General features: G+C 50.6%; 2 protein-coding genes across 4 annotated transcripts; both read right to left on the minus strand.

Moving 5' to 3' along the window:
- Positions 1 to 616: 616 nt before the first annotated feature.
- BLM (BLM RecQ like helicase) lies at positions 617 to 15497 on the minus strand. 3 transcript variants are annotated; one of them, XM_082290708.1, is made up of 21 exons: positions 15391 to 15497; positions 14666 to 15315; positions 13637 to 13817; positions 13106 to 13218; positions 12620 to 12752; positions 10989 to 11701; positions 10135 to 10311; positions 9679 to 9797; positions 8951 to 9064; positions 8103 to 8201; positions 7867 to 8015; positions 7477 to 7583; positions 6555 to 6715; positions 5890 to 6085; positions 5013 to 5203; positions 3965 to 4112; positions 3442 to 3641; positions 2509 to 2701; positions 2255 to 2377; positions 1708 to 1915; positions 617 to 885 (listed from the first exon to the last, which is right to left on the minus strand). In XM_082290708.1, the coding sequence occupies exons 1-21, from the start codon at positions 15486 to 15488 to the stop codon at positions 702 to 704; spliced, it is 4257 nt and encodes a 1418-aa protein (XP_082146834.1). In that variant the 5' UTR covers positions 15489 to 15497; the 3' UTR covers positions 617 to 701. The 3 variants fall into 3 exon arrangements, with proteins under 3 accessions (XP_082146834.1, XP_082146833.1, XP_082146835.1); XM_082290707.1 differs by having other exon boundaries at positions 13106 to 13221; XM_082290709.1 differs by lacking the exon at positions 8103 to 8201 and having other exon boundaries at positions 13106 to 13221.
- A 388-nt stretch (positions 15498 to 15885) lies between these two features.
- On the minus strand, positions 15886 to 23314 carry CTSH (cathepsin H). The gene is made up of 12 exons (XM_082290470.1): positions 23177 to 23314; positions 22960 to 22991; positions 22756 to 22861; positions 22593 to 22663; positions 22063 to 22167; positions 21711 to 21797; positions 21065 to 21120; positions 19929 to 20010; positions 19781 to 19849; positions 19270 to 19376; positions 17449 to 17574; positions 15886 to 16674 (listed from the first exon to the last, which is right to left on the minus strand). Exons 1-12 carry the CDS (start codon positions 23247 to 23249, stop codon positions 16599 to 16601), a joined length of 990 nt encoding a protein of 329 aa, XP_082146596.1. The 5' UTR covers positions 23250 to 23314; the 3' UTR covers positions 15886 to 16598.
- Positions 23315 to 24404: the final 1090 nt, after the last annotated feature.

The following is a 24404-nucleotide window of genomic DNA, read 5'->3' on the forward strand; positions in this document are numbered from 1 at the left end:
ACTCGTTGCCCAGAAACAGCGGATGAAATCCTCGACTCCAGCCAAGCAGGGGAAAGGGCCCATCCCTGCTCTGCCCGGTGCTCCGTGCACAGCCCTGCAGGCACAGCTGCCTCTCACACCCCGCACCTGACACCGCCGAGGCCTGGGCGAGGCAGGACAGCGGAGCCAAGGGCAGCTCCGGGTCCTGTGCCCTGGCACTGACAAGATCATGGCTTAAAGAGAAAAAAACAGTAACTTTAAAAAAGCACACCCAAGGCAGGGTTGGGCACTCCCAGTTCCAGGATCTGGGGAATCAAATGGGAAACTTAACAACATTCATTACCTTTTTCCTTCCCAACCTGCCCTTTCCAGAGGAGCAGCCCAGCTTTCCAGCTCTGAAGCACTGAGGCAGGAGCAAGGGAGGACAGAGGCAGCCACAGCTTGGGGACCACCAGCATTTGTGGTCCTGAGCACGTCCCTGAGGGGGCTGTAAAGCAGAATCACAGGGAGGAGTGTCACCCATAGGGGAGAGTTTCCAGAACCACTCAGAAGTAGAAAGGCCCAAATAAACTGACAAGTTAAAAAAATATTTATTTAATGTGAGCTTTTGCACTTGACAAAGACACAAGTCCCAGAAGGTTCAGCAGCAGCAAATGAAACAAAAATTTAATAAACGATGATTCCATCTTGGGGAAAATTCATCCAGTAATTGCATTTCCCAGTTACAATATGGAATACGAAGGCTGAAGGAAGCTCCTGAATTTGGGTTTGGGCAGTGCCATCATGCCCAGCTTCCCAGCAGCTCCCTGCATGCCACCAATGCTCCGGGACACAGAGCTGGCACTGGAGGAAGCTGGAGCCTTCGAGCTCGGCAGCTTCTTGGTCCTTCTGCACCTGCTGTAGCCACTGCAAAAATCAGAGAGAAGGTGTATGTGAGACATGTGTCACCTGCCCTGTCCCCTGCACCAGCCTGCACTCACATGGGCACCACCACTGCATTTTCTAGAGGACTACACAGTCATTTTGTAAATTTTTTTTTTTTAATACACATGGCTGCAAACTACCTCTGAAATGCAAACAGTACAGCTGTTGCTCTGGGATGTACCCAAGGGTGAGCAGCAACAACAAGTGACATTTCAGAGGCAGCAACAGTTAATGACAGCTATTCCAGTAGATGGGAAAGTGCCAAGGGTGGGACAAAATCTGCTGAGCTGGGAAAACCCATTTGCTACAAAAACCAAGGAGCAGAATGATGAAAAATGGGGCAGGGAAGGGGAAATCCTTGGGAAGTGGCAGATCTGCCCTAGAAGCTCAAGACCAACCAACAGCAGATGCATGATACAATCAGAGGGAGAATCTCAATTAACAAGGGGCAGAAGTTCAAATATTCCATCAAATGTTCAAAGTTTTAAGACCTCTTTACAATTTCAAGCAAGGAACCCAGTCAGCCTGCCAATGCTGGCTATGGCAGAACACTGAAATTTAGTGTGCCTGCTTAGCTTGTGGCAGGCAAGTGTGAGGACAGCTGTTAAATATCCTTCCTCACCAGCCTTTTAAACCAAACATGCAGAAAAGCACAGCAGAGCAGTTCTTACCAGGCACCCAGATAATTTTAACACCATTATTTAAGCCCATACTCAAGAAACTGCAGGGGGATAACTGCAGTTAAGGGATCATCACTATGCTGATGAGGGCAAAGAGAAGTGACAAGTGACCACAGGCACATACCCTCTGGAGTGGGACTGCTGGCTGCCACCAGCACTCGTCTTTTTCCTCTTGGAATCCCTGGAGTTCAGTGGCCGTTTCCTTTTCCTCCTTTGGTTTGTGTTATTGCCAAAATAGCTGGAGGTTGTACCTGCATCCTCTGCTTCTCCATCGCTCCCCAGGGAGCCAGTGCTCCCCGTGGCTGTGTCCGCACCTGGGCAGGCAGCATCTTCTACACACAGGCAGGGAGGTAAAACTAACTAAGCCAAGGTGTCACCTGGGCCAGTCAGTCACCAGAACACACTGATGGTATCAAAACATCTGTCCTGGCTGTTCCTCACCTCCTCTGCACTGCCCCATCCCTAGTCTTTCAGAGATACCCTGAATTCAGCTAGTGGGAAGGCAGCAAAGAGTTTGGTATGTTCTGAAAGTGATTGCTCCCTTTTGGAATTATTAAACTGTAAGAATTAGTTATTTGTGATTAAAACAAGGTAACTTTTGAATCAAACATCTGCTAGAGGAGGAGAGAAAGGCACTGAACAGGAAGTACATGTTGAAGTACAAAGCACACCTGGAATGGAGCATTCTGAGTACTTATCCATCACTTTAATTATTTCTGCACCGTATTTCTCCAGCTTGTCTTCTGTGACACCATCGATCTGCAGCAAAACCTCCATGTCTGAGGACAAAGTTTCTGAAACACAATGGAAGCACCCCTCAGACATGTCATACAACTTTTTATAAAGATACCCTGAAGGAAATTAATTCCTTTCCACGCCCCTCTATGCAGAAGCCCCAAAGGACTTCTGAGAAACCTGACCTTACCTGCTATTTTCTTTAGGGTGGAAGTACTGAAAATATTGAAGTAATGCACATCAAAGACTTTGCCCAGCGTTTTGCACGTGTCTGTAAGTTCACTGAGGCACTGTTTAACCACCTCTTCCCGCTGGGACATCTTTGTCATGGAAGCCCTTTGCCTTCTGATGGCACTGGCGCTCTCTGTCTCGTGGAACTCCACCTGTTAAAACGAGCCATCTGTAACTCCTGCCAGGGAGTTCCTGCACACCTTGACTGATAACACAGGAACACAGCACAGGAAACAGAAAGTATACTTTGATGGACCAAAAAAAGCTGTTTAGCCAGTACACATTTTTTTTAATAATTTTTTACAGGCTACTCAACCACACCCAAGTTTCTTCTACAAAGAGCTGGCAGAGTTTAGAGAGAGGGAAAACCTCCCAAGAGCCCAGTTCCCATCTGGCTTCAAACAGAGGTCACTGGGGTAATGCTGAAGGCTCTGTCCTGCTCCAAACACAGCACTAATGCAGAGGAGGTGTTGCCTCAAGAAACCTGGGACTGTTCTGTGACCTGCATGAAGTGCATCTTCCATCAGATCCCACCAATGACTAGGGAAAAATAGAGTAGAAAATGAAGAAGGGAGTGCTGGTCCTTCTTCCCTTCTTAGCCATCTTTCTGTGGGGGTCAGAATTCTCCTTCACTGTCCAGCAGGAATCAGATGGGTGGGGGAGAAGAGAAAGATTTAAACCGCTTCAAGCCTCTCAAACTCACTTTTTGCCCCACAACATTATTACTGGAATACTGGACTGAGAATCGCGTGTGTTGGATTCTGTTCCTTGTGTCTAGAGGTTAGTTCAGCTGGAGGCAAACTGTGTTTAAGCTACCTGAGGGGATATGCTAAAGGAAAACTGCAGCGCCTTCCTTAAAACAATGCCTTCAAGAAACTAAATAGTTACACACCTGTAGTGACCCATCCAGCACAGCCTGAGCTCTCTCTCCCAGAATGACATATGCTACTGCCTGGTCATTAGCTGTGATGTACAAATCCTCATCCAGGATCTTGTCCAGGACCAGTTTTCTAAACAGCCTTTCAGCATTGTGCCTGGAATAGGCAGCCCCCTTCCCAAATATTCCAGACTGAATCTTGGCACTCGTTGAACCTGTGCAACAGAAAGCATAGGATGAGCCCCTGATCACAAAGCCCATGTACATGTGCATTCACAGATCTGTGGGAGATTCCCAAGGCAGTCAAAAAAGCCTCTGAACACTGGAAAACCAATATTATCACTATAGCAACCTGAAATGGATTAAATCTTCAGTTTCATTTATTTTGGATCACTTACCACCAAGTGATTATTGGGAAGATTAATTTTCCAAAATACACGTTCTTTTAAATGCCTGCTGGCATTGCACAACACTCTTGATTCCTGGTCAGGGATTTGTGCACCATCTTATTCAGGAGTTTCTGGGAGAACAGACTCACCTAAGAAAATGTCCACCATCATGTTCAGGGTGTACCTGCCAGAGCCTGGATTCCTCTTCCCATTCATCCGCCCCGCTTGCCCACAGTGCTCTCGTACAAACCGCACGATGTTCTTCACATCCTCCGTCACATCCCTTGATTTATAATCCTGTTAAATCAGACTTGATTAGGACATGCTATTACGTGTTTCTGCCCTAATCCAAATTGTTACTGACAACCTCAGTTTTCATTATCAAGCTTTTCTCAGCTGTGAATTGAATTTGTTCCAAATAAAGAAACGGTGATTTTCTAGTTAGTAACCTACAGTGATACAGTCACAGGGATTCTGGATGTGATAATACAAAACCAGTCCTACTGATTGTATTTAATCTCCGTGGGGTTATTTGTGCAGAGTGAGGTGCAAGATTGCTGGATAAGTACTGGAAATCAAGGTAAATCATTTGGAAAGCATTCTTGTAATTATCCCACCATGCTCTAGAACTTACACTTCCAAAATGCATTAAATGAGACTGAATATGCATTATCCTGGTCAAATTTGGTTCTAATCACAGTTATATAAGGGAATGCTTTGAACACAGAGCTGAGAAGCAATACCCACAGGTACAAAACAAATCAGGATCCCTTCCCTGCCTGCCTCCACAGTTGCCTTCCCTTTCTGCTCCTGCTCCTGCCACTAAGTTTGCATAACCCCAAACGTTTGGACCACCTTCGGCACAAGCACGACATAATGTGGCCCTCATGCTGCTCTGGCAGCACAAAGCTGCCCTGAAAACATCAGGACAGGAACTGAAGGGATTTCCCCACAGCCATTGCAGTGGATCTGATATTAGCTCCTGCCTCCCACAAGGAACATCCTTATGCCTCTGACAGGAACAGGAGCATCACAAGTCCATGGTTAAACCCTGAAAATAACTGGAAGCATCACAAAAATACAGGACTTTTATTCCTTTTCTCCATTTGCCTTCCCAAAGGTCGGGTAACCACTTTTTGATGCAACTAAATACAAAATCAGTTTAACACCACTAATAATAAAACCTGTGGGGTTTACCTTCTTTCTACTGCAGTTATCACAAATCACTTCTGGGTGATCTTTGCAGAAGGTGGGGTTGAAATTGGTTTCCCCGAAGTAGGCGAGCAGCTGGACGCGGCGGCACTCGACCACGTTCTCACAGTAGTGCACCATGCTGTACAGGTTGTTGAAGTGGGTCTGCCTCGTGTGGCTGTTCCCATCCTTCTCCACTGAAACACAGCAAATTCAATGCTGTTTGTTAAAGCTGCACCTCTGCGTTTTCATGGGCTGTCAGCCAAAACACAATATTGGCTTTGCTTAAAAAAAAATGAGTGGGTTAGTACAGAACTGATGTAGGACAGATTTTATCTCTGATGTTTTAGAGAACGGAGAAGGGAAATAAGCCTAGAATGACAAAAGTCAAGAGAAGGATGTGACAGGATGAGAGGAAGTGGCCTCAAGTTGTGTCAGGAGAGGTTTAGATTAGATATCAAGAACGGTTTCTTCATAGAAAGGGTAGCAAATCCCTGGCACAGGATGCCCTGAATGGAGTCACTATCCTTGGAAGTGCTCAAAAAACATGTGGATGTGGCACCTGAGGACATGTTTTAGTGGTGAACAGTGGGGTGGAGTTAGTCTGATAGTAGGACTTGATGATCATAAAGGTTTTCACAACCTTAACAATTCCATTATTCTGTGAAGCAAAGTGGTTTTGACTAAAATTAAGTCCAAGTGACAAAAATCCTGCTCCTGACATCTGAATGAAAACCATCCAGGTAAGGATTCACAGTTCTCCCCTCCTTGCAATACTAAACTATCCACAGCACTTGTAAAAGAGAAATAACACCGGCTAAATGAGACCAGTGACAATGTGACTGCTCTAATGTTGTCTCCAAGTTCCCAGAGGAGAACTTACTCAGAATGAGCCTCCTCAGCCTGGTCACATCACTGTAGCTGTAGAAGAGCAGGCAGTGAGACATCTCACCATCCCGCCCAGCTCTGCCAGACTCCTGGTAGTAACCTTCTATGGATTTGGGAAGGGACGCGTGGATAACGTAGCGCACGTCGGGTTTGTCAATGCCCATTCCAAAGGCAATTGTTGCACATATCACCTGGGAAGAAGATTATAATGTTCTAGACATACATTATGGAAATTACTCCTGCAACACTGCATGGAAAGCAGACAAGTGACCTGGATTAGGAAACCTGGAGGACCCAGAATGTCAGTTGTAACAGTGCAGAACAAGTACAAAACAGCAACACTTCCCCTCCTGTCAGCAGAGCCACTCCAGACACAGGAAAAACCCCAAATTCCAGAGTGTGCCATGAGCTGTTTCTGAAGCCCTGCACTGCTCAGGTCCTCCCTGCTGGAGCAGCACACCTTGGTGCCATGCTACGACCTTTTATTCACAAAATTCCCAATGAAAGGTGGCTGCTGTGCCCCAGCAGGTCTGTTGGGATCAGTTATTCAATACTGCAGACATTTGGTGATAACACTGCACAACTTCCCTTCCATTTCCCAGGCCAAGAGGGATAAAAGTGCCCACATTTTCTTCCCTTTTCCTCCTGGTTTTTCGTCACCTGGCATCCTTCCTGATTAACCCACTTCTGCTGCACAAGATCCCTGTTGGAATCGGTGAGGCCGGCGTGGTAGGCCAGGGCAGCCAGCCCCTCCTTCTGCAGGATGGCTGCTGTGGTGTCACATTCATGCCGGGAAAGGCAATAGATTATCCCAGAGTCATCTGCAAATAGATAGGAAAAGAAATTTGGCCTACAATACGGTTTTATTCTCTTTCCCTGCTCAACAGTCAAACCTGCCAAGCAGATACCAACCTCTCCCCATTGGAATAAAGATAAGAGTAAAGATATAACTGCTTCACTATAGAACTTATTTTATTAGTATCAGATAGTCTTGATACTTTTTCTTACCCAATCTTTAGGGGCTTTTGGTGAGGTGGAAAAAAGAAATATTTTCCTCATCAGCATTGTGCAATCTCAGGATTTAGAATACGTGAACAAAACCTATATAATTCAAGGGTTAGAGCAGTTCAATCAATGCTCTCTGAGGGTGCAGTATAGGAGAAGCTCTGAGGGAGCTTGGTGTAATCAAATTCCAGCAGCAGGAGCTGCAGGACTCCAAAGCGAGCCTAGAAAGATGGGAATCTCTGAAGACAACTTGAAGGGGAACTGCAGATAAGCAGACCAACACAATTAAACAATTAAGATATTGGGTGACCTTCATGCTCTGAAGACATGATGCTAAAAGCTCTGTCAGGCTCCAGAAAGGTTATTCAAGAGCATCACCAAAATTTACTTTCCATCTTAACTTAAATTCTCAACTTGAGAATGCACATAAACCCGATTCCCATTTTCAATAACATCACTTTACCTCGATCTTGCTTTTCTGGTAAATATATCATTATTACAGCATTATAAAAGCTTTTGCTGCCTTGAGAAGTGGTTCACGAAAAGGCCTGTGGGCACCATGCTGCTCAGTACTCACAGGGGTGATATTTTTTAATCCATTCCAAGCAATCCATCGCCACCTTCTTTGGCTTCTTGGGCAACACATCATATTTCAAGTTATGCCTGTTGAAGCTCATTGTAAACCTGAAATGTGACAGTTCATGGTGCTCGTCAGCCTTATGGGTATAGTTACATTGTGTTAAACAGCTTCCCTCACCATGCAAGGAAGGGCTTGGCAAGTTTTTTATTTCTTATGTTAGTATTTTGCATCTACCTCCTATTAAATTCCATGCATGCATTTCATTTCATCAGATAGAGCTACACAAGGATTTCAGATGGGCCTGTGATGCTTTTTTTACTTTACTAAGTTTTCCACTCAAAATTTCCGTGACACCAAACAGTTTCAGAAACCTGCCGAGCAACTCACACTTGTGGTTTCAGCATCTCGAGCTGATTCTGGATGTCCTTCTGCACGCGGGGGTTGGCTGTGGCAGTGAGGGCCATCATGGGCACAGAGTGGAACTTTCTGCGGAGCATGTTCAGGCGCTTGTAGTCTTGTCGGAAGTCATGGCCCCACTGGTTGAAAAACAAAATTTAAGTATAACAGAGTAAAATGCTCCAACTGAGTCTTTTGGCATTCCTAAAAACAAGTGGAGTTTTTACCTGGCTGACACAGTGAGCCTCGTCAATGACAAAACGTGCCAAGAGTTTCCTGTCATAGAGGTTCTCCAGGGCGGACATCAGGCGGCTGCTGGCACACACCTGGGACACACCAGCAGTGGCAATGGAAAGCAAAAGACCTGGGCTAAAAGGGTCAGCTGGCCTGACTAAGAATACAGAAACAACTGTCCTACACTGCAGAATTAACCTGCACTGCACAGGCAAACCTTCAAGGCACAGAGATGATGCCGGTCAGCTGCGTTTCAACCAAGCAGCTGGTGTGGGATTCCCACGAGGTTCTGGGATCACCTATCCCAAGGCCCCTCACCCTGATGAAATTTCAGTAAATTTAAATTACTAATGTCAGGAAACACAGAGAAAAATAATGCTGAAGAGAGAAACACAACCAGCACACTAACCAGCCCCCTCTTACAAAGCTTTTGTGCAATAACATATTTTTAAGGCAGCATATAATGCAGCCCAAGGTAAGCTCTGGCAATCTCCTATCACCCTGACAGTGCTGTATTTTTCCTGGATTACCCTATTCAGAGCAGTCTGGATTTAGTAGCTACTGGACAGTGATTAACACTCATATGTAGCAAGATAGATTGAAAGAGGTGGGCAGGGGAGTTTGTTTTAAGAATTTAAATTTTACAGACATACTCAGTTCTTATTCTTGGTTAATTACTGATTGAAATTAGCTACATCCATATAGATTCTTAATGAATTATTTAACACCTGTCTAACATTTTTTTCCCCAGAAGCCTACTCTGAGTGCAGTCTTTCAGCACCTCACAGCAATCCCCCCCTTGTAGCCCCTATGGTTTTACAACTGAAAATGAAGTACAGACCTTCTCGGGGGTGACATACAGCAGCTTTATGACAGGGTCTTTCTTTGACAACTGCATGTATATTTTTGAGGCATCGGCATCTGTTCTGTCACCAGTCAGGTATGTTGCAGCAATCTATATTAAAAATATATAAATATATATATTGACAATGTAGCCTGCCTCTCATTACAAACCAGTTCCTAAGCAGTCAGCCTTGGGAACACACATTTGGGAACACACATCTGAGCACCCTGGGCTAGGGGAAGGTGTCGCCGCCTGCGGCGAGGGTGAAACAAGATGGACTTTAAGAGTCCTTCCAACCCAGTCCATTCTGGAACCCTGTAATCTCCTGCACCTGCATTTCTGCTCTGTGTATCATGTTTCCACAGATGTTTAGCACCTGCAGAACCCCTCTAACTCAGGAACTCTTAGTGCTCATTCCCACTGCAGTCAGGCTGCTCCTGTGCATGTGAGTAATTACAATTCTCAGTATCTCAGAACCAGCATCTGCTCTGGAAAACACAGCTCTAACACCCAACACAGGAGCAGCAATAAATCCAGCGATCATGCTGCCAAGATATTCGAGTTCATCCAATTTAGTTCTTCCCAGGCAACTTTCTGTGCCATTCACAGTGTCCATCTAATCAATTTATGCAGTTTATATTCAAGAGACACAAGATTTGCTGTAAAATTTCAGATTTCTAATCCAGTTACCTGCAGTTTCACTCAATAAAGCTGCTGGAACTTACATCTAAAGTCTTCAGCTTCTGAACCTGATCAATGATCAGTGACCTCAGTGGAGAAATAACGATAGTGACCCCGGCAGAGACACAGGCTGGTAACTGGTAGCACAAGCTTTTCCCACCTCCTGTGAGGATGAGACAGAACACAATGTCGGGTATCAAGAGAAAAAGGATGGAGACCTATTTCTTATTTCCCATTTTACAGCACTTTTGGATGCAATAAATTTCTACCAATGCCTGCCACAAAGTGCCACCTGTAGGATAAGAAAGAGTTACTTTGTGAATTATTAAGGAAGGCAGAAATTCAATCCCCTCACTCAAAATACCCCAGTGCAAAAATACTCCTGAAATCCTGCGGCCACAGAATTCCAGCAGCACAAAGGCACAGGGGAAGAGAAAAGCTTGTCCCAAAGCTTGCAAAAGGAGCTGCAGGTCTGTAGCCTGTGCTGTGGGGGCACATACCTGTGGGCATGAGGATGAAACAATCCTCCCCCAGCAGAGCAGCATTGATGGCCTCCAGCTGGTTTGTCCGGAAACAGTGCAATCCAAACTTCTTGTGAAATATATTCATCATTTCTTCAGAATGGGGAAATTTCATACCCTTGAAACGCTCCAGTGCAGGGTTATGAACCACTGGATCTAGGAGTCAAAAATATGTAATTAGAGTAAGTTATGACATCAAGTTATGGAAGAACTTCTTCCCTGTGAGGGGATGAGGCCCTGGTACAGATTTCCCAGAAAAGCTGTGGCTGCTCCTGGATCCCTGGCAGTGTCCAAGGCCAGCCTGGATGGGGCTTGGAGCAACCTGGGATAGTGGAAGCTGTCCCTGACACGGCAGGGGGTGGAATGAGATGGTTTTTAAGATCTCTTCCACCCCAAACCATTCTGTGACTCTAATTTTCACCTCCCCTTTCGCCAGCCTGTCCCTACATTAACCCGAAATGGGCCCCAGGGGGATTGAGTTTGCTTCCACAAACCCATTTTGGAACATTATGCAGCGAAAACCATTGTACAGCACTGAATCAAAAACTGCAGAATCATTATTTAACTAAAACACAGAAACACCCTCATTTCCAATTTTAGCAGCTTCATCTTCCAGCAGCTTGAAACCTGCACAGGAAGGGAATAATCTAGTTCAGCATCATTTGGAGGGAAAAAAGTTCCAAGATGACTTTGCAAAAAAGGAACCAAAAGAAACTTCCACAGAAACAAAAGGCAATGATGTGATCTGTAGTAAACTCGGTCTTAGGTTTAAAAAGAAATAAATAAGAATTTAAAAATTGAAAAACCCAATAATCCTCATGAATATAATTTACCTGGATGGTTCTTTGTTGCCATCAGGAAGCCTGGCTTTGGAGCAGCAGGACTGGATCCCACAGTTGACCCTTTGGCTCTGGACATAATCTTGGACAAGAGGGATTTGGCAGGTGGCCCTTCCCTGACAGGCTGACACAACGGCGTCGATGGTGCCTCAGGTGCTGAAACAGCCACCGAGCTCTCCCAGTCCTCATCAAAGTCATCGATGTCAAAGTGATCCAGGTCGAAGTCGAGATCATTTGTACCCAAGCTGTTCCCTACAGGACTGGCAGCTGTGCTCCGAGCCTTCAGGGTTGTGCTGGTCAGGGGCTGGTTCCCATTCCTCATTCCCGGACTTTTGTCCCAGCTACTGTCATAGGACTGGAGGCTGAGCCTGAGGGAACCTCCCTCCCTGCCACTTCCCTTGGGAAAAGGCAGCTCTGCAGTTCCTGGGCAGGGGATCTCCTCAGCACTTTGCTTTGAAGCACAAGAGGTGTCCAAGGTTTGTTTTGTTTTGGCAGAAAAGTTGCTGGAATGAACAGAAAGCACCGATGGGAGGTTTGTGGATTTGGGGGAGTTTCTGTCAGAACTGAAGCTCCAGCTTGGGCCAGAACCTGGACCAGTGTCAGGACACACACGAGGGCCCTGCTCCATGGGAGACTTCCAGCTTCTAGGAAAAGTGGTGTTTATGCCATTTTGGTTCAAACTGACAGAATTGGCCAGCAATTTTCTCCTGGGAGAGATGACAAGGGAAGGAAGATGGAAAAAAATATATATATTTAGTCACAAGCAATGATTTACCAAGTTCTACAACATTTTGTCTCACTGCTATTAAACATATTAACATATGGTGGTTCCATCGTGTTGAGTCACCATGTTTGAAAATTATTTCAAACAAATCTAGGGAAGAGAGAATACCACCAGAAGAAACTAATGACAAAATTATGACATCATTTCTACAGACATAAAATAAAAGAATTCCAAAAAGCAAGAAACAGATCCAGGCAAGGTAGAACATAAAAAAAATAAATCCTTAGAGGCAAAACCTGAAGTTAAAAGTATGCCTGAACCAAATTATGCTTTTAGGTACTTTCTAAAGACTATGTCTGACTACAGCAATGAGAAACAAAAGAAGTTGTTGTACTGAGAACATTTACAGAAGCTCTTAGTCCCAGCCCAGGAAAAACCTAACCAAAATCCCAGTACTTTGTCCATGTAGTGTGCCATCAGATGATGCAGGAGACAAAGCAGCAGGTTGTGGCAGCAATAATTACACGGGAAGACAACAAGTTCAGGGATATTAGGAGGAATCACCATCCCTGTAGTCAGCGAGAGGGGAGACAATACCAACCGAATGCCTGCGGCACAAGAACTGAGGAGGACACCTGGTGGGTCACATCACACCACACCACATCACCTGTCTCTCCAGAAGCACCTGGTGCCAGGCACCTCCTCAGACTGACTGCAGCACTGTGGCACTTCCATCTGGCAGAACACAGGGACCACTAACACTTGCAGCAGTTTGGGGTACTTTGTCCCTTCCCTCAGTCAGTAATTTCAAGCTTTTTAAAGTCCCTCCTGCCTCGTTCTCCAGTGTACTGGGGACACCTGCAGGCAGCTCCCTGCTGCACACAAAGCTGTTCCAGCTTACCTGAGGTCCCTGTGCTGGAGCAGGGCTCTGGCACAGCCCAGGGCCTGCAGCTCCTGCAGGGGGATGGCATCCACCAGCTCACAGATGGCCTCCATGACTCCGTACAGCTGCCGGGCCACGGCCACAGCCTCACCTGGCACAGGGAGTGAGTTCAGCAGTCATTTTCATTACAAGAGGTGTCAAGAGGATACCACTCTCCCAGAGGTCAGTACATTGCAGTAAATCAGTCTAAACAATTTACTTCCAATGTATTTTTAGTCCATTTGCATAAAGAAACTGTTTCTGTGCACAGGAACTCAACAAATCTACAAATTTTTGCCTTCAACTTTTATTATCTGTCTGTTATCCAACTATTTATGTCAATTCTCCATCTATAGATGTTAATTCCCCATCTGTTAATTAATGCTCTTGGATTACACAGGATAATAAATAGTTGCAAACTATCCCCAAAATCAGAGATATGAAATTCCGAAACATTTTGTGTACCTGAATCCCCTGCACTGGGATCACCTCCGGGATGTGTTGTGGGAGCCTTCTCCTGCTTGGCCTCGGAGCTGCCAGCTGTACATCTTCCACCAGTGGGAGAGTCTCTGAAAATACTGCTAACACCAAAAGAAAAAGCTACTAAAATACAGAGATCTGTAAATTGAGGCATTTCCATAGAACAACAGAATTTAAGATGTGTGAAAAAGATAAATTCCTGAAGGCCCAGCTAGAACCCAAGAGCTGAGCAGTCACTCATCCTACGTACCAACGTGTCGAATCTTGCCCCAGAAATTTTCTCCCATCCCACTACAAAAGTAACTCTGCTTTTTTCTGAAGTGAAAGCCACCTAACACATCTGCCACAAAATTAGTATTTGATAAAACATTAATTGCAGCTGCCAACCATTAACCCACCAAGCAAAGAGACACAAACTCAATCTGTACCTTCTTAACAAGCAGGAGTTTTGGGTCTTTTTTGGTACTTTTCTAATCATGCAACAGACAGATGGTTTTAGCAGTGAACTCTGATTACCTGACACTTTGCACAGAAGGGGAGAAGGGAGGCAGCTCCTCCTCAGGGGAGGGAGGGATGACGTCCAGGTCATCCTCCTCGAGCTCAGCACCTGCCAGTGGCCAGGTCACCTCATCCAGGGTTGAGGGGCTGTTCCCAGACCTCTGTGGCTCCTGGCCCTGACCACCTTCAGCAGTAGCAGCTGCAAGAGAAGTGGATTAATATTGCTGGGTAATGCTGTACACTCAGCCTGCCACAAACAGAGGAGGGGAAAAATTAGCAGCCAGATTTCAAAACACTTGTTTGATACAGTTTCTGACTTTCAAAGGATAAAACTTACTGCTCCCTTTTTTCCCCCATTATCATTAACTTATAAAAATTAATTTCACAGAGAAAGGAAAAGACAACAAAACATTAAGAACAGAAATACAGTTCACAAATCTTTTCATCCCTCAGTGTAAGGGAAGCATCCCAGAACACTCTTTGATGTTGTTCAGTTGTGTAAACATGTTAATTTCCCAAATAAAGGTCCAAAGTTTCAAAACACAGCAGGTAAGGAATCTAAAATAGAGCAGTTCTGTGGGGACAGAGCTGCCAAAGCAATGACAGGCAGGAATTTTGTGATCATAATTGAAGGCTGGAATTCTTTTGTGGTGTTTATTATGTTTGTGTTAAAAATAGAGAGAGACCACTTTTTCTGGTTTAATATTTCATTTAAGTATATGATTTTATGTCTCTCCCGTATGAATTTTGTAAGTCCTTTTCTCTCTGTAACATCCCTATTAGGTTATCGATCATTTCAGGAATGCCATGTGGGAAGTCTTGTAACTCCAGTACATGAGCAGCTGCTACTCCTGCACCGGCAGAACGCCGCACTGCTTCCAGGCTGGGGGTACCCAAACCGAAATCCAGGAACCTAAATGAAATCCAGGGCTGCTTGTCAGTCACGAGCACACAGCTCCCTCTGATGACTGACCAGTCAAGCCAAGCCCTCTGGGTGCAAACACAGATTTCCTTCCAGCTCAGTAGTACCTTCAAACACCCCCTTACCTGGGCGAGCCCCTGCCCTGTCCGCATCCAGAAGGGGGTCAGCAGGTGACTCCTCCCGAAGGCCGTCCCCCGCAGCCGTGCTCCCGCTGCAGGGAACCAAGTCCTCGAGGCAGATCAGGGACTGCTGTGAGCAGGGTCGCTGCTCGGACTCGGGCGCTGCCTCCCCGCCGCGGCTGCCGGGCCCCGCGTCCTCCCCCGCGCACCCGGGAGAGCCGGGCGAGGCCGGGCGGGGGCTCGGCCGCGGGGGATCCTTGCGGGGGGCTCGCAGCCCCTTGGGGGACAGGACGGACGGCCGAGAGAACTTCTTTTCGATTCCCGACAGGTCAAAATCGTCGATATCATCCCACTCATCGCCGATGATGATAAAGGGGCCAGCAGCAGAACCGGGACCGGCCTTCCCGGCGGGAACAGCGCTCCCCGCCCTCGCCCCGGGAACCGCGGGGCCCTCGGACGCCTCGGGAGCCGCGGCGGGACCCCGGGGGGCACAGGCCGGCTGGGGACCGGGGCCGCGGGAGGGAACAGAGCTCCACGCCGGCGCTTTTCTGTCCGGCACGGCCGAGGCGGGCAGAGTCAGGGAGGTGTTCACGTCCTTGTCCCTCAGCACCGAGGCGGCGGCGAGGCCCCGAGACGCCTTCTTGAAGGTGAAGCCCCTGCAACGAGACGAGCGCCCGTCACTTCCCGGCCGCTGCAGCCGCCCTGCCCCGCTCCCCACCCCCGGTACTCACGGCGGGCGGTCCCGCGGCGGCGCCGGGGCGCGGAGGGCTCCGCGGGCCGAGTGCCGCAGCAGCTGCTCCCGCAGGTTGTTCTGCGGCACCGCCGCCATCGCGGGGCCGCCCCGCCGCCAGGGGACGCTCTGCGCGCGGGCCGCCTCCCTCCGGAGCCGCGCGCGCTTCGCATTCGGCGCCAAAACGGCCCCCGCCCCGCCATTGGGTGGGGGCGGCAGGACGGAAGTGGCGCGTGAAGGGGCGGGCACCATGGCGGGGGCGGGCGCGCGCTCCGCCCCGCCCCGGAAATGGCGGCACCGCCCTCAGGCCGGGAGGGGCGGAGAGACCCCGGCCCCCGCCCCGGCTGAGCCCCGCCGAAAGCTCCGCTCTGTACTCCCGAGAAGCAGGTGACGCTTCGCACCGTCTTAGGGCACGCTGGAACGCGTGGGGAGGCCGGAGCCCCTCAGCCTCCCCACCCCCCCCCCCGGCTCAGAGCTCACAGCACAGCGCTCCGGTAACGAGGCAGCTTTATTGTCGGTGGCAGATTTCAGCGTGAAGTAACACAGAAGTGTCCCTGCTCACACGCGGTTTCATTTCCCCAGTGCCTGTTCAGAATCGGCACCGAGGTTCTCGCGTCTTCACTGATGGGTTAAAGGAAAGTCACCCGTTTCTTCCCTATGTGCATTAAAATACCCTATTTTTAATACAAAAAAATAGCAGACATTTCATGAAAATAGATAAAGCGTACAAATTACAGCATTCGCTCATCCTTCCTTAAGAGAACAGGGAAATTGCCTTCAAAGAAAATTTTAAAATCGCTAAAATTTACACCTGGTGATTGCAAAAAAGCCACCCGAAGGACGGGGGGAGCTCTGTGTGCCCTAAATCTGTACTTGTGTGGTTTCTCAGCACCCAAGTGGCCCCTGCTGCCCCTCCAGGTGTCCCGGGTCGGGACAGGTGGATGGAGGCACACCTGGGAACACAGGCTGGGAGCAGGAGGAGGGAACCTGGCACCAGCACAGGAGCACACGTGGGTTTGGCTGAAGAGAGGAGGCACAGCTCTTGCTGCTGCAGGAGGTGTGTGCAAGCCAAGGAACCTGCCTGCAGGTAACACCTTTCAGCAGGCAGGCGTTGCACCTTGTTCTCCCTTTCATCATTTCAGCACTCAGAAATTGGAAGACGATCAATCACTCCAGCCCTGTCCCCTGTCCCCAGCCTGCACTGCCCTCCTACACCTGAGGAACAGGGTAGGAGGCACAAGCAGCGAGACCACACATGTTCTTGCCTCGTTCAATAAGGAAATACCTAAAAAGGAGAGAAATGGGTGTGAGTGAGGGTTCCCTCCTATGGCAGAGCCAGCATGGCAGGTAAGGGTGGGGAGGCCCTGGCACAGGGTGCCCAGAGAAGCTGTGGCTGCCCCATCCCTGAAGTGTCCTAGTCCAGGCTGGATGGGGCTTGGAGCAGGCTGGGATAGTGGAAGGTGTCCCTGCCCATGGCAGGGGGTGGAACAGAATGGGCTTTAAGGCACCTTCCAACTCAGACCAGCCTGGGACTCTCTGAAGGTGACTGCTCTCTCTGTGCCAGCCCCTTCCTCATCCCAGCCCAAGGAGCAGATACCTGTGACAGGGCTGGAACTGCCCACAGCTCTCCAGGCAATGCCACTCCCTGCCCCCTTACACCCTGCACTAGCAGAATTAGCACCTGACTCCCAAGAATTTCACCTGCAGCTGGAAACACTTGTGAAGCTGGAAACTCGCTCCTGGCACAACCTGTTCTCCCCCAGCCAGGAGACCAGAAGAGAGGAGCCAGGTGAACCACTGGCTCTGGACAGGCTGGCTGAGCCCTAGGGACCACAGCAGCTCCACTGATCCAAGGCTCTGCTTGACCAGTCACCCCAGGACTGGCTTTGTGAGCCATGTCGCCACCCAGACTGGGATGAGTCTCCGTGTGTCTTCCCACCTGCTGAATTTCAGCTGGAGAGTGTAAGGGTGGCCTGGGGCTGAGGGTCAGTGGAATGCCAGCACGTGGTGTCTTTCACCAGGTACAGGCAGAGCATGGTGGGCACCAGGACCCCCTTACCCCTCCATGCCCCACAGCCGGCCCCAGGAGTTCTTGACGATCCAGTAGGGAGTCCCATTCTCCTCTCCATAGCCCACGGCCAGGACAGCGTGGTTCACCTTGTCAGGGGTGTGCTCACAGCGTGGGCTGCAGGGAAAATAACACAGATGTGATGTGTGAAAAGCATCCTGTAATTAGTCAGGGATTAGTCAAGCCAGCAGTCTTGACTACACTCTGCAAACAGAACTATGGGATGCTCTGAACTCCCAGCTGTGGAGAGTAGGGACAGAAGCCAAGGAAAGGAGACACTGCTCTGTTTCTCCCCTCTGAAATTACCAGCCATATATGGAGTTAGGGAATCCATGGACTTTTGAGCTCCCAGCCCACCAAGACAAACTACAGGGCAAAGGAATTTTCGCAATGGAAACCAGCAGCTCTTAGTGCCTCCCAGTGCTGGTTTGTGCTGCCCTGAAGTTCAAGGGCACTGTTTCATGTTTTGCACAGGAACAGCAAGCTCTTGGGTCTAAATACATGTTTCCTCTACATTTTCAACCTTTAAACTGCACTTGCTGAAAGCTGCTGCCTGTGGCATGAAACAAGACAGCTCATGGTACAGGCTCCCACCTCAAGAGCATCTATTTTTAAACATTTTCAAACTGCAGCACAGGAAAAGATCAATAATCTCCACCTCAGATTTTCTTTTTTTTGATCTGTTAACAGCTGCTCTGGGCTGAAAGCACTGGAGCATCAATTATTCCATGCACTATGACTTTAAATCCACCTTAGACTGTAAATCCACAGGATAACTGCTCCTGGCATGTTCCTCAGACCATGTCCCAGCCCTCACAGCCCACACCTGCCCAGGCTGGCAGTTACCTCTGGCATCACTTTGGTCCAGCAAAGCCACTGGAACCACCATCTGCTCCTTCCGGAGAGCTCCCTGGGGCAGATCCCTCAGGCTCAGACTCTCATTTTCCCTGCAGTTCTACGTCACTGAGGGTTCCTTACTCCAAAGTGTTTTTCTATTTCTCCAAACATGCACTTTCCCCCTTGCTGGGCTAACAGCATCTGTCCTGCACAGTCAGCTCTCATCTTTCCAATGTATATTGATCAGCCTTTCAAGTGCCTTTTTGCCCTGGCCATGGAGCCAACACCACACTTGAGACTTCCTGGGTCATTTAATATCCCAAAATGTTTTTTCTCTCTGCTGTTCCTCCTACCTGTCCAGGAGAGCACCACGTGACAGGACTGAGGTGAGGTGCTGCAGAACCTGCCCTGTGGAGAGCAGCGATGCCGGACCCCGCCTAAAAGCACAACCTGCAGAGGTGCCAGCTCAGGTGTAGGGAAAGGGCAGCCACACTTACCACCACCCCTCTGAGCTCTGGCACCACAGGAGCTCCCCTGATACCATGGAAAATCCACTTTGGTTGGGGCTTACCCTAAGCAACCAGATGTGTTCAGCTGCTACAGCTGGGCTGACCCTCTCACTCTCCCAGCTCAGACACAGATCAGCCCTGGGACAGGCCCCCCCAGCCCTGTGGTGAGCTGCAGAAAGTCTCTCAAGCTCCCAGACTTGCTGACCTTCATTCCACCACAATCTGGTCTCCAGGCTGGACAGGTTCCTAGCAAACAGCCATCCCCCCTGTGCTGCACTCTCATCCCCTCAGGAACCAGTAAATCAAGGCTCCATTTACTAATTTTTTTCTGTTTTAACTTAAAAGGAAGTGTGAGAATGCAGTGCAGTGTTCCTGCATCCACAGCAGGAGAAACAGGGATGCACGTGATTCCAGCCCTACACATTCCCCTTGCCCTCACCCCACCAAATGAGGTTCACACACTCACTTGGAATAAACTCCTTTCCTGTAGTGCATGAAGTTACTCGTCACCTCAAAGGCAAAGCTCACTGGGTTGTGCTTCCCCACAGCTTCCACCATGCCGTCCTCGTCATACTGCAAGAAAGGATCCAGGGTCATCCATCATCTGCTGGCTGTGCTGGGACCAGTCCAGGTCCAGCAGCCAGGGCACAGGGGGATGGATAACCCCAGCTTCCTGCATTTAGACAAGGAATCAAGTGCTGAGTTGTAAGATGAGAACTGGGACTTCATCCCAGCATGGAGGTGCACCCACTGTGGGAAGCAGGCAGGAACCCAGTGCCTGTATTTTGGCTCCAGCACTTCCTTGGTGCCACCTTCCAAAAGGTGTGCAGGAGAGCAGAAGCGTGCACAGCAGCTCGCTCTCTGCTAGGAGCACACAGGCTGCAGCTCCAGCTGCAGAGCCCGGCACACCTTGGGGCATCCCAGCACCTTCTTGGCACAGCCTTGGAAGTTTGGAAACGCAGCCCTCAGGGCCTCACCTGAGTGATATTGATAACATCCTTGACAAAGGCAATGGCCTTCTCGGGCTGGAACTTGCAGGTGCCGTTCTGTGGGGACAGAGAGGAGTTGTTGGAGCCTGTGCCGGGCCCTGCTCCACCGCAACGGCCTGGGCTGTGCTGGGAATACCTTGGCTCGGTACGGGTAACTGTCCTCCCCCATGAGCCCTTTGTTGTACAGGATGTACTCAAAGGCTTGGCTTGGCAGGCCCCTGCGAGACAACACAGCTCAGTTAGGATGGTAATGATGAATTTGGATTCTTATGTTCTTATTTGGATGCTTATGCAGAGCAAAGCCATCAACATTCCCTGCTCTGCAGATCACTCCCACCAGCCAGGGAGACAGGGGAAGGCAGCATCTATCCCAGAGCCTCCAGAGGCACAAACTCCAGTCTGTTCCTGCAGCTTCTCCCTGCCTGGGGTTCCTGGCCTGGCCCACCACGCTGTCTGGCATGGTCAGATCTCACTCTCCAGGTACCAGATCCCTGAAGAACACCAGGAGCTCTGACAGCATGAGGTCAGCCGGCCCACACAGCACCAGCCTCATGTGCTGAAAGGTGTTTCTTGGTGCCCTCTGCCCAGCCTGGGTGGGGGATGATGAGAGACCCACATCCCCAGCAACCAGCTGCTCCCTTCCCTGGCCACCTTCCAGACGCACATCTCAGGAGGGAAGACAAGAGAGCATGATCAGGGAATGCTGATGTGGAAACGCCATGGGAGGAGTCACAAGAAAAATAAAAAGCACCAAGAGTAGCTTTGCTCAGCTCCGAGCGTCCCTCTGGGACCGCTTATCTCACAGAAAACAGAAGTTGTCAGAAAGCTCTATTCTCTGCCTTCTCTAGCAAAGCCACGAGGAACTTCCCAAAGGGGAAGCTAAGGTTTCTGTGGGTTCTTCACGGTGCCATGAGACGCACGTGACCCAGGGGCAGAACAACAGCCAGAACTCCCCTTGCTCTCCCAGAGCCCAGCCTATGGCTGCCCTGTTGGAAGACATGTGAAAAACATCTCAGATAAAAACTAACAAATGAGGAACAGCAGAGGTTGGGAAATGCTGGAGATTTAGTGAAACATCCTAACCTCTAGGAAGGGTGCAATTAAAATAAGCAACCAAATCCAAAATTGCTTCCCCTGACACACTGCAGCCAAGGGAAGACAAAAGCCATTCCATGATGTGGAAGGATCCTGACACTAGATCTTGAGGAAAGCTGTCAATCACAGGATGTAAGATATTCTAATTTCTGTTCTTTCTGACCCTCCCTGACTTACCCACTGCAGCCGTGGTTGTTGAAGGCCTGGGCACAATCAACCAACTGCTGCTCCGCCTGTGGAGAAGGGTTTTGAGTCAGTGATTATCCCACATCTGTGTTCAGAGTAAGTGACACAAAAAGCAAGTGCACAGCAGGAACTGAGAGCTGGTTTATCTGTGCACCTGGCTGTAACAACAACCACAGTACTGGTTTACCCATGCATCTGCCTGTTCACCCACTAGGAGTCACCTGGAAATGGCTCCATGTCCCAGGGAAGTGGACAAGGAAGACCTGGAGCCAGCAGCCTGGGATGCCATGGCTGCCAGAGGCATTCCTCCTTATGCCTGCCGGGAATCCATCCCCCTACAGAAGGGCTGGCTGAGATTTCAGTCAAAGGTCAGGTTTGTTTTTAACACACCCAACCCTCAGTTATTCTGGTAAGTTGTGTAAGTGGCTACTGTCTTTCTGGTTCTTCACGAATATAAATCCTCTGGGAGCTGAAAAACCAACATGTCCCAATGTGCTGCCTGCAGTGAGGGGTCCCAAGCCAGCTGGCAAGGCCAGGCACAGCTTCTTTCCCCATGCCTGCTCCCAGCAGCCTCCAGCCCCTCCAGCTTCGTCCTGCTCCAAAAACGGCTCTGCCCAAGTCCAGGAAAATCTCTTACCAGAGAGAGCAGCTTTCCCGTGGCAATGGCAATAGCAGACTCCAAACAGCCTGTGGTAGAAAAGGTCCAGCAGCTCCCACAGGCACCCTACATTAGGAACAGGAGAGGAACTGCTCTGGAATGTGCTGCAGGCTCACCAGCCTCCCCAAAACACGGGGGCAGAGGGGCACGGCAAGGGTGCAGAGCCTCCACTCCCAGCTGGGCTTGGCCTTCTGCTCAGCCCCTGCCCAGAGTGCACCGCAGGCACGGAGTGGCTCCGGGGGAGTTCCCCTGTGGCACAGGCACCCAGCACTGTTCCTCAGCCACGGCCCGCAGCCATCAGCCCTCTCTGGGCATGTCACACACTCCTCACCTGGTTTTTCACGGGTGTCACGAAATTTCCCTTCTTCCTCCAGTCGATAGAGTCGGGATATGGCCCAGAGCTGCGCAGGAAGTTCCCCTTCGTGGCTGAGCAGTTCTGCAAGCGAGGCAGGAGGGCTGCGGTGAGCTGCCAGGCCAGTGGCCCAGGACAGCTCCCCTCCCTGGGGTGGAGGGATTGATTACCAGCCCCCACACACTGGCCACTACAGCAGGGAGCCCCAGGCCAGCCCCAGAGGGTACCACCAGCCTGCACCCCTGGCTGCTCAGGGAGCTGACAGCAGAAGTAACAGCTCGGCTGGAGCCAGGGTCGAGGCAGCTGAAAGCCATGAAGATGGGAAAGAGGGTTCACCTTGCTCTTACCCCAGTGCTGGTGGCACAAGACGTGACCTTATCAAAGTGGATTGCAGGCAGCACAGTGATGGGTGCTGGCCCAGCAGCGGGTGCAGGTCACTGCAGAAGCCCCACACACGGGGTCCACCTGGACCCCCTCCTTCCCTGCCAACCCGCACTCCCAGGATTTACCTGGGGCTCACTCCACAGGTACAGCTTTTTAAACTCTGCGAAGGTCAGATCCGAGAACTGGTTCAGACCCACTAGAAGAGGGAGAAAGGGGACACTTTGCTCAGCGAGGCTTGGCGCTCAGAGCCGGCAAGGGCCATGGCCAGGCAGGGGCCGGAGCTCATACTCTGGAAGCTGTGGTTGCCAGCATTGTGCTCCTCGATGTGCCGTTTGTTGCCCAGGAAGATGCGCAGCCTGCGCGGGTACTCGTCGGGGCCGTACCGCCGGTTGTTCTGCGGGGACATCGCACGTCAGGGCACCCCAAACTCCCACCGCTCCCGGGACCCCCGGCCCGGCCCTCCCCGCGCGGCGCAGCTGCCCCGAGCCTCACCTGCAGCATCCAGGCCTTGAACAACTGCTCCTCTGTGGGAGAGAACGGGGGCGTCAGCGGCGGCACCGGCGCGGCTCTGCCGCCGCCTCCCCCCGCACCGGGGAGCGCCCGGGGGGCCGGGCCGGGCCGAGCCCGAACCGAGCGGGACCGAACCGAGCCGTGCCGGCCCAGGCCAGGCCCTACCAGGTCGCCTCCTGCCCTCCCGGTGCCCCTGTACCTTCGGCCGAGGGCTCCCAGGCGGCGGCGGGGGCCAGCAGCGCGGCCGCGGTCAGCAGCACGGGCCAGCCCATGGCCGCCCCGAGCCGAACCGGGAAGGACGGGACCGAGCAGAGCCGACCCGCGCCAAGCCGAGCCGAACGGGGTCGAAATGGGCGGGGCCGCTGCCAGGAGGCGGGACAACGGGCGGGGTGGGCGGGGCACCGGCACTGGGCGGGGCACCGGCACTGGGCGGGGCACCGGCACTGGGCGGGGCACTGGGACTGGGCGGGGCACCGGGACCGGGCGGGGCACCGGGACCGGGCGGGGCACCGGGACCGGGCGGGGCACTGGGCGAGGCTGTCCCCTCCCAGCGGTGGGCGGAGCCCGCGCCCCGGCGGGTCCGGCGTTATCCCGCCCGTAAAACTATCACAAACCCCGGTTCACCCTGAGATAGAATAGATTTATTAGCAAGAGGTAATCAGGAAACATATATTTTTACAAAAAAAATGGAAATATTTTTCCCAAACAAGCTGTAAGTTGAAATAGTTTTAGGGTTTGAAAGAGAATTCCCATACCACGAGGTATTGCTTACAGCAAGTGTGTGAGTGGAGCATGCCTGCCACTGCCGGGGAACCGTGTCAGGGACTGTACAATGTAAAAAACCCAGGTACTATTCACAGAATAAGCACTACATTACTATATCCTGCTAGCGGGTGGTTAGCCAGGATTACAGTAGATGTAATAAAAACACTCGTCATCTCTAACTCTACGTCATGGTACTCAGAGTGGGCACAAGGGTACGGATCTACAGCATATCAACAGGAGCTGGATGCAGCGAGGAGAGGCAAGGGGATGCTTCCATCTTCCCAACTTCGGAGGGACCAGGGCAGCAGCCAGGGCCCCCCGTGCCTGGCCAGCACGAGGGTGGCACACACAGAGAGGGCAGCTCACACCGAGGGACAACCTTTAATGTGTTCCCTTCTCCCACCTTACAGAGTTTGCCGTGGGATGTAACCGCCAGCACTGTCCGAGTGAGAGCTGCTCTGTGCTGCCCAGAGCCCCGTGGGGACGCAGGGCTTACCAGCCCCGTGGGGACACAGGGCTCACCTGCCCCACAGGGACACAGGGACTCACCTGCCCGACCACCAGCCCCCCCAGGAGGAACAAATGACAAAAGTAACATCATCGAAAAGAACCCGGGACTCCAGCGAAGTGTCGATGCATTAAACCTTAACCAGGGCGGGAAA

This window comes from Coloeus monedula (assembly GCF_965178545.1).
Source record: "Coloeus monedula genome assembly, chromosome: 14".
Classification (NCBI taxonomy): domain Eukaryota; kingdom Metazoa; phylum Chordata; class Aves; order Passeriformes; family Corvidae; genus Coloeus; species Coloeus monedula.